The sequence below is a fragment of the Muscardinus avellanarius genome, assembly GCF_963383645.1.
Source record: "Muscardinus avellanarius genome assembly, chromosome: 6".
Classification (NCBI taxonomy): Eukaryota; Metazoa; Chordata; class Mammalia; order Rodentia; family Gliridae; genus Muscardinus; species Muscardinus avellanarius.
In genome coordinates, this window is record NC_137791.1 from 43,458,069 (window position 1) to 43,472,994 (window position 14,926).

A 14,926-nucleotide genomic window follows, 5' to 3' on the forward strand; every position below is an offset into this window, starting at 1 on the left:
AACCAAGGGGCTTTCTACCTCCGGGGTATACTTCCAGCCCTATTTTATATTTTATTTGGAAACAGGGTCTCACTAAGTTGCTGACAGCCTCACTAAGTAGCTGAGGCTGGCTTCGAACCTGTGCGATTCTCCTGTCTCAATCTCCCAAGCGCGGGAATTAGAAGCGTGCCCACTATGCCCGGCAATCCCTATCCTTTAAATATCTAGTGAGCCAGACTAGACATCCTAGAGAGAAATCTGCAGATTCCTTTTCTCTCTGTGCATACTCAGTCAAGATCGAAGTCCATTGCTTCATCTCCTCAACTAACTAAATCTTGGGGACAAGAATTGTCTGCAAAGCTAAATGCATACCAAATGCCCCACAGAACTCAAAGGCTTCTAGGACTTTACTCTTCTCTCAGCCCAGAGGCCTATAAGCCCCAAAGGCACCTAGCTAAAGAGGCTAAAGAACCTTGCAGCTGAAAAGGCTACATCACTGAAAATGAATTCACCTCGTTTCATAATCCAGTTGGTGTTCACTTGTTAATTCAATTGTTCAGTACCTTTTGAGCTTCTACTCTGTGATAGGACTAGAATCTAGTAAAGATAGTAGTAAAAGGTTTTCCCAAGGAGCTTACAGGCTGGGGAGAGAGAGGCAAGTAAAGGCACAATCATTAACAGAGTTAGTGTTTTGATTAAGAGCACATGGTATGGATGTGCATGGAAGGCCCTTCTACATCTTGGGAATCTACAAGACAGAGAAATTAGCCAGATGAATGTCTAGACAAGTGGTGATGGGCAGGGGCTGGAGACTCTCCTCACCACCTCCCCTTGCCATGCTTCTCGCTGTCCTTTTGGCCTTGCCCCTCGCACCCCACAGCAGTCTTGTAAGTGCAATCTTGTGCTAATTGATAGAGTTAACATTATCTCACTATATCATGCCTTCCATCACCTCCTCTGCAGTAACTGAGGTACAATGTCTACAACCACAAGACAGCAAAACATAACCTGAGTCAAGTACAGAACCCATTCTCATTTCCAGACTCACAGTCTCAGACTGAATCGGAACCTACTCAATTAGCATTTCCCCTTCCTTTAGCAAACAAGAACTATTTTTTTTTTTTTTGCAAACCAGATAACTCATAAACCATATTCAAGGGATGAAGGATGAATGAATAAAAGAAAAGCACAACTCATGCTTTTCTTTTAAGCATTCATGGGCCATATTTTAAAGGTAGAAGTTTAGGACAGCAATTATTATTGGACCCAGAGTGCTGAAAAGCATTCAGACTCTGAATGAAGCTAGGGCTTAGCCAGGTGCATCCAACCTCAGCAGACTTGTTTGGGGCAAAATAAGCTTTGCTGCTACCACAAAGAGCAGGAAGTCTGACATGAGGAAAGACTTTTTTTTCACTTTTTTATTTCATTTGTTTGAAACCACAGAATCATGCCTTTCTTAAACATGGGAAAGCTCAAGTTTCAAACTGTGGCCTATAGCTCTTAAAGTTGTTTTTTCTTTTTTTTTTCTTTTAACCAAGGAAAGGTACTCCAGCCATTTGAATATTGTGGTTTATAACATCACCAAACAAGCCTTTCTAGAAAATATATCCTTGAATTGGCTTGCTTGGAAATCTGTCCATGAGGCCAGCTGCTCACACTTAGAAGAGCTGTTTTTAGAATTTCCACAAGGAAATTCTAAAATTTTAGGAATATCAGGAATATTTGTAATCGAATGTACACAAATGGCTTAGTGATAGAAAATAATGTCTTACCCTTCAAGGAATTTATTTGTTCAGTATCTCTCAAAACTGTGACCTAGGCATGGTGATCCATGCCCACAATCCTAATACTTGAGAGGCTGAGACAGGAGAATAGCAGTTTTAAGGACAACCTCAGCAGGTAGTAAGACTCTCATCAACCTCGTGAGATTCTGTTTCAAAATAAAAAAGTAAAAGAGGACTTGGGGCGTAGCTCAGAGGTAGAACGCCCCTGAGTTCAATCCCCAGTACCATAAAAAATAAAACTGAAAAGTAACCAAGAAAGTATTGTTTAAATAATCTCTAACACATTGCTTAAATTTAACTTTAATGGAACATCTACAGCTTAAAATAAATCGGTATATTTTGAGATTATCTAAAGTTCTAATAAAATATAATATGAGCACTAAATTTTACTCCATTTCCATCATAAAATAGAAAGTTGAAATGATGTAAAATCAATTTTGTGTGAATTAAAATATTATCTAGCTGACTAGAAGCCATTTCAATGAAGTTTAGGACCAAGGAGAAACAGATTTTTATTGCTAGGATAGAAACTACTCTTCAGTTTGTGAATTTGGGGTGTATCTGAGATCTCTGTAAGGAGGAAAATGGGCATATCTGGTACAGTCTGAGACTTTGGACTCTCCCAAGAGTTAGATCAGGAGATACAGTTTGGAGTTTCATCTTCATGGATCCCATCGCCAAGGCTGTGGTCACGCTGTCAATGGACCACGAGTGACCAGTGTGAGAAAAAAGAGGGCTGAACAGGCACCTGTGCTGGGGGGCGGGGGGGCTGAACAAGAAAGAAGTATTGGAAACAGTTCTTAAAGGGAGCGATGGGAATGAAGGCACTACCCTACATGTAAGGTGAGTCTTTTTTCAAGAAAAACAAGCTATTCCTGCATCTGACGTAGATGTTTTGAATTTTTATAGCAGAATTTTAAGGAAGAAAAGGTTTACTTTTTATAGAACTGACAATAAAGCTCTTTCTATTAAAAAGGATGTTATCTGATTTATTGATCATCCTTTGTTGAGGATTTTTCTAGGCATAGAACACTCACAATCATTATGAACTTGTGAAACAGTGACAGTTTTTTACTTTATTTATAAGTAAAATACTTCCATAAATTTATGAGGCTTTGCCTTTTATTCTTAGTTTAACTGCCATGTATTGCTTTTTACAAAATTGAAAAATAAAATCAAAACAAACAGATTTGCATAGAGAAAAAATTAACCAAGGAACATGGTGTTGCTGTAGGGTGTGATCAGCACCAAATTATCTCCAGCAGTTTTCTCTAATCACTTATTTAAGCCTGCATCTCACAAAGAGAAAAATAACACGACACTGGATCTTAGCTACATATAAGTCTGGTTACACCTAGTCTTCAAGGAAGGCCATTGGTTCACTTAGAGATATGTGCTATAGCAGAGTGTAGTACCAGTGATCAGTGCGAACAGAATATTGCTTTTTACCTTAACAGGGAGAGCAAGGATCTCCAGGAATTCCAGGAGCTGATGGAGAGCAGGTAATTTTCAAAGATATATACCTTGTTGTTGTTGTTGTACTGAGGTTCCTGGAAGCCCTTCTACCTCCAGGCTACACTCCCAGACCTAGTATATACTTTTTATTTGGAAACAGGGTCTCTTAAGCCAGTACAGCTGACTTTGAACCTGCGCAATCCTCCTGTCTCCACCTCCCAAGCGCGGGGATTACAAGCATGTGCTACCACGCCCGGATATATACATACATATATATATATATATATATATATATAATATATATATATAATATTTATTATATATACTATTATTTAAAGCATCATTACTGATGTGTGTGTGTGTGTGTGTGTGTGTGTGTGTGTGTGTGTGTGTGTTAGCCACTGGGGATGGAACCCAAAGGTATTCTACCTCCAAACTACACCCCCAGCCCTATTTTATTTTGGGGGGTCTCACTAGGTTGCCGAGGGTGGTCCTGAACCTGCCATCCTCTTGTGTAAACCTCCCAATTACTGGGATTATAGGCCTATGCTTTAATCTCCATTTTTATTATAGGTTTGAAGCCAAAATGTCATGTGTATTGATGAATGATATTCTCTTTGTTCTAGAGACTATAAAAACTCTAAAAAGCAGTTGGTTTTAGATTAGGCATGAGTTTTGTGCAAACAGAAGCTGCTTGGTGCTTTAGTTTTGTTCTTAACGCTACCTATCCATCTACCAGTTACTCCAATGCAAAATTTTAATAGACTTGCAAGATTGTTACCAATTTTGTAAGAGTAGCCTAATTTTATCAGTGAAAACACATAATTCAAGATTAAAATCAATGACCACTGTTTCCAAAAATACTTGATACTATTTACTTGTGTTGTTTTGACAATGTTTTCTTTTCCTGAACAAAGATTTCACCTAGTTTCTTAGATTCTTAGAAAAAAATAGAGACAAGGAGCTTGACAGAGTATGACAATATCTTTGAAAGTTTCCTCTAAAAGAGAGATTAGAGCCAGGTGTGGTGGCACATGCTTGTAATCCCACTACTTGGGAGGCTGAAATAAGAGGATTGCAAATTCAAAGCTAGTCTCAGCAACTTAGCCAGACCCTGTTTCCAAATAAAAAATAAAAATAGAGCCGGGTGTCACAGTGCAGAGCTAGAAGGTCCCTGGGTTCTATCCCCAGTACCACAAAAATAAATAAGAGGTTTACAGTGTTTTCTCTAAAAGGTCAGATAGTAAAGGCTTTAAAAGGCTTTGCAAGCTGGGTGTGGTGGCACACACTTGTAATCCCAGCATTTGGGAGGCTGAGACCAGAGGATTGAAGTTCGTGGACAGCCTCCGCTACTTAGGCCCTCCGAAACTTAGTGAGACCCTGTTTCAAAATAAAGAATAAAAAATAGGGCAGGGGGTCTATCTCGGAGGTCAAATGCCTCTGGATTCCATCTCTAGACCCGCAATAAAATAAAAATTAAAAAAGGCTTTGCAAGCCACACATAGTCTTTATCACATATTCTTCTTTAACAGTTTTAAGTACTTCTGAAAACTCAGCCTGTTCAAATATAATCCTGGACTAGATACAGCGTATGAGCTATGGTTTGGACACAGACACAAACAGACACACACACACACACACCTTTTAAGAGTTGCACCAGGAGAATATGAACTGAATTCAGAATCAAATCACAAGTTACTTTCAAGATATTTAATGTTTTTCTCAGTTTCCATTATTTTTTATTTATTATTTGTGTGTGTTTGTGTGTGTGTGTGGGGGGGGGGTCTGGGGATGGAATCCAGGGGCATTCTACCTCCAAGCTACACCCCCTGCCCTATTTTTTTTATTCTTTACTTTGAAACAGGGTCTCACTAAGTTGCAGAGGGCCTCACTATGTAGCTGAGGCTGTCCACGAACCATGATCCTCCAGTCTCAGCCTCCTGAATGCTGGGATTACAAGTGTGCACCACCACGCCCAGGTTTCAGTTTCCATTATTAACCCAAGAAATGGCCAAAAAAAAAAAAATCAAAGGGATTCTTGATATAGTCAGTGAACACATGCTCCCCAGGAGAAAGTATTAGGCAGGAAGGTTAAATTTATGAGAGGAGCTAGTTTTAATATCAGAGTTATATATTGAAGTTATATGCTATAGCAATAAATAAACACATGATAAAAATGATACTTTATGCTAGGCGGAGTGATACACACCTATAATCCTAGTACTTGGGAGGATGAGACAGGAGGATTGTAGGTCTGAGGACAGCCTCAGCAACTTAGTGAAACCTTGTTTCAAAATAAAAGTAGGGTTGAAGGTGAAGCTCAGAGGTAGAACAAACCCTGGGTTCAATTTCTAGTATGAAAGAAAGAAAGAGAGAAAGGGAGGGGAGGAGGGAGGAAGGAAAGAAGGAAGAAAGGAAGGAAGGAAGGGAGGGAGGAAGGAGTTATTCTTGATGAGTTGGCATAATAGATCACATTAGGATTTAAAAATCTGCAGTACTTGGGAGGCTGAGACAGGAGGATCACAGATTCAAGGACAGCTTTAGCAAGTTAGCGAGGCTCTCAGCAACTTGGTAAGACCCTGCTTCAAAATAAAAATTAAAATAGAGCTGGGCATATATCTCAGAGATAAAATGCCCCTTGGTTCAGCCCCCAGTATCAGATACACACAAAAAATCTGGCTATATTACCTCTTCCTCTTTAATGATTACAAATAATTGAGTTGACATGCACATTAAATACTGCATAGCCCCATGCTCACAATTGCTATTTTCTTTTTTCTATAGACTTTACAAGGTGGCCCTCCACTTAGCTCGTTGGGTTGGCCATGATACTTTCCTCCAGGATTAAATTCCTAAAATCAACCAGGGTCTGATTGACGAGTAAGATCCATCAACCCTTCAGGCATCCCACCCCCACTCACCTACCTACATGTGATTCTGAACTAGGTGCTATGGAATGGGTAGAGTTCGTAAAAAAAAAAAGTACATTCCTGTCCCTAAGTAAGACGAACAGGTGTGCAAATTGGGATCCCTTACCGTGACAACCATGACCGTCTCAGTGAAGTTCCCAGGATGAAAATACTTAATATAAATTAGTCTCAGTATTTGTGTTACACCATTCAGGTTTGTTAATATTCCGCATGCACATTTATCTATTTCCTTACTTTATGTAAAAGATTAAAAATAACATTTTGGCTCAATGCCTAGAGATGCTACGAGAACAAAATAGAAGCCCTGTGAAAAAGTTGAAGTGTATTTAAGCATTTGTTGAGCATTGCCGTGCAGTAAATGATTTCTGTCTGCAGGCTGGACCACTGAACACCACTCAGGGGTTAGGGGAGTATGGCGGCTGGAGATGAGGATCATTTGTTGAGGCCTTTGTTATGGCGTTAGATCTCAGTTCAGAATGTATACTGTACTCTTGAGAATTAAAACCCTTACATAATTTTCAGGCCCAGTAAGATAGAATTAGCTGCCAATTCTAAAAGTAAAGTCAGGAGGAATGATGACAAAACCTAAATTCATGGTCTTCATAGATAAATGGCCTGATAGAACTTATTCCCCTTCATTACATGAAGAAATAGTGTTGACTCAGTGTAGAGGGTATATGAAATAGCTCTGCTAAAAATTAAAATCAGAATCATCTCAGCATAGGACCTACCTGTTGACAAAATTGATATAGAATTTCGTTTTCCTTGGACCAAGCTACCAGAGCTTAGTGTGTTTCTTACATACAAACTGTCTTATTTGTAGGGACTCAAAGGCTCAAAAGGAGACATGGGAGACCCAGGAATGCCTGGTGAAAAAGGAGGAATTGGCCTTCCTGGATTACCGGTATGTTCATATTTTTATTATGAAATATACTTATTAAAATAAATTAAACAATCAGAGCCTGGCATAGTAGCAGGCACCTGTAACTCTAGTACACGAAAGGCTAAGACAGAAGGATCACAGGTTCAAGAACAGCCTCCTTACAAATGTACCAAGACCCTCAGCACCCAAGCAAGACTTTGTTTCAAACAAAAAAAATAAAAAAGGGCTAGAAGTATCTCTCAGATATATATATAGAAGTATCTCTCAGATATATATATATATATATATATATATATATATATATATAGTATATATATATATACTAGAAAAATATAACTACCTTTGTTCTTTGTAAATATGTTTACATATATGTCTTTTCTTTTTGTAATTTTTTTAATTTTTAATTTTTTATTGGTGCACTGTATTCATACATCATAGTGGGATACAAACTTTTGTAGACATACATGCACACATCACCCAGTCAGCCCCCACCCAATCCCCACCCCATTCTCTCCCCATCCCTCCTTCCCATGCTTGGCTTAGTGGTTGACATCTAGTATTATAGCAATTTATCCAAAATTAAAAATGATAATCTCACATAACAGTTTCATTTGTCTGATACCAAGCTTTTGATGACTTAAAGATAACATTTAAATATTTCTTTTTGCTTTCTTTCTTACCAGAGAATATTTTTTTCTATTTTTTTAGGTGAAACTATCATATATTTATATATTTATTTTTCAGAAAAAAATCTATCCTAATATGGAATATGGATTCTAGATACCCAAAACGATCTTGAAAAAGAACAAAGCTAGAAGATATATATTTTCTGATTTCAAACCATATAAAGCTACAATAATTGAAACAGTGTAGTACTGTTCTAAAGGCAGATATATAAACCATTGGAGTTAAATACAAGCCTAGAGCTAAATTCTTCCCTATATTGTCAAGTTATTTTTGACAAGGTTTCCACGAACATTTGGTGGTGGAAATAATAATCTTTTAACTAAATATTGTTGAAACATAATAATTACATGGAAAAGAATAAAATTGGACCCTTACCTAATCCCATATACAAGTATTAACTCAAAATGGATAAAAGACCTAAATATAAATCTTAAGACTATAAACTTTTAGGAGAAAATCTGGGTCATAAAACCTCACAACACTGAAATTGGCAGTGATTTCTTGGATATGATTTCAATGGCACAGGCAACAGAAGAGTATACAAACGCCCTAAAAAATAAAAACATATTGTATATCCAAAGACAATGTAAACAGAGTTAAAAGTTACTAATAGAATTGGATAAAATATTTCCAAATGCTATATCTGAAGGTATATTAATATTCCAACTAGAAATCCTAAAAATTAACAACAATAAAGGCAAACAATACAATTTAGAGATAGGTAAAAGACTAACATAAATAATGAATCTCCACAGATAACCAATCTTAGTTGTCTGTTGGATGGAAACTCTTGTTTCTCTGGTTCTGGTGTGTGTTACCTATTTCTTCTTTGTAGTTAATCTCTTTGAGTATTTTCTCTAGCGCTGGTTTTGAAGACATAAATTCCTTCAGTTTCTGTTTGTCATGGAAGCGTCTTATTTTTCCATCTAATTTGATAGAAAGTTTTGCTGGGTAGAAAATTTTTGGCTGGAAGTTGTTTTCTTTCAGAGTTTGGAATATGTTACTCCAAGCCCTTCTGGCTCTCATGACTTGGTTTGGGAAGTCTGGAGTGATTCTAATTGGTTTGCCTCTGAATGTCACTTGGCCCTTTGCTTTTGTTGCCTTTAATATTCTCTGCTTGGCTTCCACATTGGTCATTTTGACAATTATGTGGCGTGGGGATCCTCTTCTCCAATCCTGTCTAAAGGGAGTTCTATAAGTTTCCTGGACCTGTGTATCAACCTCTTGCTCTATGTTTGGAAAATTTTCTGCTATTACTTCCTTGAAGAGATTGTTGATCCCTTTGGTTTCACTTTCTTTTCCCTCCTCTATTCCAATTATTCTTAGGTTAGCTCTCTTAAAATGGGCCCATATTTCTTCAATGTCAGATTCTTGCTGTTAATGCAAATAGTCAAATGAATCATAATGTAAACTTTACCTTCATGTTCTCACAAATTATTTCCACTAGAAGATGGTAAAAATTATATAATCGATCATTTTAATTTAGTATGCATAGATGGTAGTAACTATTCATTATAAAATAAAACACCATTCTCTAATGTTCATGATGTACATTAACAAACATATCAAAGTCAATCATAAGCTAAACATGAGGAGGAAGGAGGGGAAGGGAATTGGGTAAGGGAGAATTGGGCAATGTGTGCATGTATGACTCCACCATCTTGTTCTCCATTAAGATGTATGACTACAATGCACCAATAAAAAAGTTAAAAGAGTAAAGTAAATAGCCAGGCATGGTGGTGCACACTCGCAATCCTCGCGTTTGGGAGGCCGAGACAGGAGGATCGCACAGGTTCGAAGCCAGTCGCGCTGGCTTAAGAGACTCTGTTTCCAAATAAAAATATAAAATAGGTCTGGGAGTGTAGCCCAGAGGTAGAAGGGCTTCCTGGAACCCCAGTACCACCAAAAAAAAAGTAAATAAAATAAAACATCATAAATAAGCCAAAATATATAACAATTAAAGAGCAAGTTACTCTGGAAAGTGGTATCCTCATGTATATAATGTTTTGAGATGGCACCTTCATTGTTTATCCCATAACTTTTACTGTGAACTTGGAGAGGAAAATATAAAAATTATAAGGGGGAAATGTAGTAAATTTTACTGCCCTACATTTCATTTTAGTAAGGGAGTATATAAGTATCCATGAAAACTAAAAGGCTCACCTTTGCTATTTAAGATGAGCACTAATCTAAACATATGACATTTATAACCCAGTATATTGAGCCAGGCATGATGATGCAGCTTGTAATCCCAGTGCTCAGGAGGCTGAGACAGGAAGATCACAGGTTTGCGACCAGCCTCAGCTACTTAGTGAGGCCCTCTCAACTTAGTGAGACCCTATTTCAAAATAAAGAATAAAAAATCAGGCTGTGGGTATAACTTGGAGGTAGGATACCCCTGAGTTCAGTCCCCAGTGCCACAAAAGAACAAAAGAAAACAAAAAGACAATATATTTAATCCTTTATAAGTTGAACTAATGAAGCCCAACCTTGTTTTTATTTACTTTATGTTTTATTTTACCTATCACCCACAATCCTAGATATTTTTAGTAAGCTTGCTGTATTAAGCTAAAACCCAAGGAGATGAATCATTTTCTATATCATGTGCATAATGTTATAAAATTTCAAGAGAATGTTGAACGTGCACTTGCCTCTTGTACTGTGGAAATTACTTGGCCTGTTTAACTGTGCTTCCTGGGTGTTTGTAGGGTGCCAATGGAGTGAAAGGAGAAAAAGGAGACTCCGGGCTGCCAGGTCCTCAGGGTCCTTCCGTAAGTCCATGGGCTGAACCTCCCCCCTTCCTGAAAACTGACTCGGTACTGCTTTTTACCTCGTTCCACCTGTGCCCTTTGGCTTATCAACGGTAGAAAGAATGAAACACTTGGTTTGTCAAACTGTGGGAGGAATAGCTGTTGGCTTTGTCCAGTGAGAGACAGTGCATCTCAGAAGTCTGGGTTGCAAGCAGTTTTTCAGAGGACTATCTCATCCCAAGGAGAAAACAAATCAGTGGGTTTGCACTGCTTGTGGGCAGAGCTTTGTGAAAACAGAACTCAACATTCTTTCTTTTCTCCAGAATCCTATTTGTGCTTAGTGAAATGTTTGAGAGTTTAATGGTGGTTGTGGCATTACAGAATTTCATGGTAATCATTTGTTTCCTTTTAATGTACTTTTGATTTATTCTGGCTTTTGTAGAACAACTCTATTTTTTTGGAAGTTATTTTATTTTCATGCAGAAATTCCTAAGCCTAGAGAATAAACCCCATCACTTGTTAGAATATCCTTCTTCCTGTGCTACTATTAATGGCCTTAGCAGAGCCCCAGCACACAATGGAAGATGAACTGTCTTATCTAAATGAAGTAACCAAATCCATGTTTATTTTTTGGACACACAGATCATAGGCCCCCCGGGCCCCCCAGGTCCCCACGGCCCACCTGGCCCCATGGTAAGTTTCTCCACTCTCCAAATGTAATCGTTTATTTATGAGCATGCTACCAGAGAAAACACGAACACATCCCTCTGGCAGCCAGCTTGTGTTTTGTACTACTCTCTGTGGGATGGGTAGAAAATACGAGTGCTTTGAGATACGCTTTCAGTATTGTCTTTCACTCCCCCAAGCATATGTGTTGGAAAAACATAGCCCTGTCACAGGAGAGTTGAGGAAAGACAGACAGACATGGCAAGCTTCATTCCACCTCATGGCGTAAACACTGGCAGATTCTTTTCACCAGTCATTGCTCTATTCTGTTAGAGAAACATGAGGTAATAATGGGAGCCATTCAAGAATGTTTTTCACCATTTGAGGGCCTAAGACCCTTCAATGAAATGTGCAATAAGGGCACTTAAAAAAAGAGTATGATGAAAATTGAAGCTTACTTCTAAAGGTGAATAGATTGTAGAGTCTCTTTCCTTTTTATGATGCTTCTGACAATTCCTTGAGCCAGGCCCAGAGTTTGCTGAGGTGTCTTGTAATGACCAGTGGAGACAGTGGTACTGACCTCATAGAACTTATGTCCAGTAAAAAAGGCAGCCAGTAAGCAAGTGCAGTGCTCTCAATGTCAGACTCTTGACAGGTGGGTAAAGGCTAAAATGTTGAGGGCAGAATGCTTCAGATGCTTGAGATGGGGTGGGAGGAAGCTGGTAAGTCACACTGGTCTCTAAGGTGTATCAGTGAACAAAGACTTCAGTAACACAGATGAAGTAAATTGTGGCCTCTTTCCTCCTATTGCCCTCTAAAGATAGCATCAGGAATGCGCCAAGCCCCAGAGGCTAGCCCAGTTATTCATTTCTTACTAATTACCATTTCTATTTTGCAAACACAAAGCAACAGTTGACCTTGTTTTCTTTCTTTCTTTTTTTTTTTTTTTTTTGCCGGGTTTAGCGATGGAATCCAGGGGCATTCTACCTCCAAGCTACACCCCCTTCCCTATTTTTTTATTCTTTATTTTGAAACAGGGTCTCACTAAGTTGCAGAGGGCCTCACTAAGTAGCTGAGGCTGTCTGAGAACCTCGATCCTCCTGTCTCAGCCTCCCGAATGCTGGGATTACAAGCGTGCGCCACCACGCCCGGCTTTGACCTTTTTTTTTTTTTTTTTTTTAATGATACATCACTTCGGAATATAAGACTTGAGAGGATATACAAGCACATATCATCCAATAATCCCCATCCCATTCCCTTCCCCTCCCTCGATCCTATGCTTAATTGGTGATTATCTTTGATATAATTGTTTACACACCTCATGAGTTTTAATGATATTCCATCCTCCCCATCCCCTCCTCTCTGATTGGTCACCTTAATTGCTTTTCAATAGGGCCCTTTCTACTACTCGACCTCCTCCTGTACCCCCTTTCCTCCTAGTTCTTGCTAATTAGGGGAAGCATCTGGATTTTGTTTTCTGTGCTGTTTCTCTGTGCATGCCGCATTGCAAGTTCCAATCCTACTCTTGACGGCCCCAGTAGTGGCCTGGCCACCCGGAGGACTCTGATACCAACCTCAGAGGCCCCAGCACCGGCCTTGCCTCACGACAGGCTCTGATCCCAGCCTTGCTGACCCTGGCACCAGCCTAACCCCTCGGCAGGCTCCTATCCTGGTCTCACAAGTCCTAGCTCCATCCTTGCCTCACAGCAGTTTCCAATCCCAGCCTCGCTGGCTGTGGAACCAGCATTATCCCTCGGCAGAGTCCAATCCCGGCCTCATAGGACCCAGCACTGGTCTTGCCTCACGGCAGGCTCCGAGCCCCACCTTGCTGGCCCTGGCACCAACCTAACCCCTCGACAGGCTCGATCCCAGCCTCGGAGGACCCATCACCTGCCTTGCCTCATGGCAGGCTCTGATCCCAGCCTCGCTGGCCCTGGCACCAGCCTCACCCCTCGGCAGGCTCTGATTTGAGCACCCTCTTCACCCAGCAGGTTTTCCCATGTTCCCAAGGGTTCATGGTGGTAGTATTCTGCCTCTGAGGTAATTTCTTCAAAAGTTCCAGGCATATTACATCAGATCTCTGCCTCCCCTGAGTACTTGCTGCTGCCAATGCGACTGCCTCCACCATTTCAAATCTTTCCCAAGCTCTTTTCCCATACCGCATAATGTCCAGTGTTCCTAAGCATGCACAACAGTAGCATTCGACCTTTGGGGGGAAATTTCTTCAGAGGATTAGGGTGGGTTGGATCAGATGTCTGCCTCTCCCAAATCCAAGTCTCCACCACCATCTCGGCCACTGCTACCACCACCGCCTTCCTCCTAGGTCTCCACTAGACTCTCTCCTTACAGGTGATGTCCCGGATTCTTAACGATGTTGAGAAGCAGCAGTCCTCCTTCACAGGGAATTTTTCCAAAAGTTCCAGTTCAGATGGATATGTTTTGTCTGCATCTACAATATTCTAGCTGTCGCCAGGGCCATCATAACCCCTCTCGAATATTTTTCTTTTTTCATTTCCCTTTTTTTTAAATAAGGGAAGAGAGTATGTGTGGTTTGGGGAGTATGTGGGATCAGGCACTCGGTAGCAATGAACATTTTTTTCTTTCCAGGTGAGAGGGGGGTATCCTAAGGGTGCCCCGCCCGTGCCCGCCCCTCCTCCCAGAGTTGGGGCCTAGCAGCCCAGGCGCTTCCAAGTTGGGGGGGGGGTTTGCCTAAGGGTGCCCCGCCCAGGCCCACCTACCCGCTGGGGGTTGGGACCATGCACCCCGGACCTCCAGGCCCTTCCGGGTGTGGGGGGGGGGTCGCCTAAGGGTGCCCCGCCTGTGCCCGCCCACCCTCCATGGGTCGGGCCATGAGGCCTGACCTTGTTTTCTTACAACCAATGTGTTAAAATTTGAGCAAATGTAGCTGGGCATGGTGGCACACTCTTGTAATCCCAGCATTTGGGAGGCTGACACAGGAGGATCGCAGTTCTTGGATAGCCTCAGCTACTTGGTGAGGCTATTTGGAACTCAGTGAGACCCTGTTTCAAAATAAGAATTAAAAAATAGGACAAGGGATATAGCTCAGAGGTAGAATGCCCCTAGGTTCCATCCCCAGTACTGGGGGGAAAAAAATTGAGCAAATGGAGCCAGGCTTCAGGGACTGAAACTGGAGGATTGCAGGTTCCAGACCATCCTCAGCAACTCAGCAAGATCCTGGTGCAAAAAAATAAATAAATAAAAAAGGGCTGGGGCTTTAGAGGTAGAGTGTCCTTGGGCTCAAGTCTCAATACAAAAGAAAGGGAGGGAGGGAGAGAGGAAGAGAGGGAGGGAAGAGGAGCAAGTAAGCAAATGGCATACTTTTGACTTTTTTCCCCTCCAGTTATGATCAAATTAATTGGTTTACAGGAATTTAAAACCATTTTTACAGTGAGATAAGAATACTCTGTAAAGTGACAGCCAGTTCCTGAAAATGTTTATCCAAAACTTATCTAAAGGAAAAATAGTATTCTAATGTAGACATATGTAACAAATATCTAAGTATGGGTTGCTCAAAAATGGTTTTCTGGTGTTGTATCATTTCACTGATGGATAGCTAAACACTCCTCTTCCTAAATAGTTTATTTAAATCGCTTGAAATTTTTAAAGCAACCCACAGTAAACTTCAGTTAATTCAAGTTGATAATTAGGATCTATATTTAGATTTTCCACACAGCACATTTTTAATGCTGACTCATGCATGTATTATGACTTCATTGGTAAACAATTGCTAGGGCTTTGAAGAATTCCTCTTTGTAAAAATGGGTGTAGTCC

The 14,926-nt window shown here is 40.2% G+C and overlaps 1 protein-coding gene across 1 annotated transcript in view; it reads left to right on the forward strand.

Moving 5' to 3' along the window:
- Window positions 1–14,926, forward strand: part of COL25A1 (collagen type XXV alpha 1 chain) — a gene marked incomplete at both ends in the record, with an annotated part of 482,772 nt that overhangs the window by 438,563 nt on the left and 29,283 nt on the right. The window contains 4 exons of the mRNA XM_080697535.1: window positions 3,221–3,265; window positions 6,972–7,052; window positions 10,427–10,489; window positions 11,111–11,161. Of these exons, the coding sequence (XP_080553661.1) occupies window positions 3,221–3,265; window positions 6,972–7,052; window positions 10,427–10,489; window positions 11,111–11,161 (240 nt within the window). The remainder of the gene's footprint in view (window positions 1–3,220; window positions 3,266–6,971; window positions 7,053–10,426; window positions 10,490–11,110; window positions 11,162–14,926) is intronic.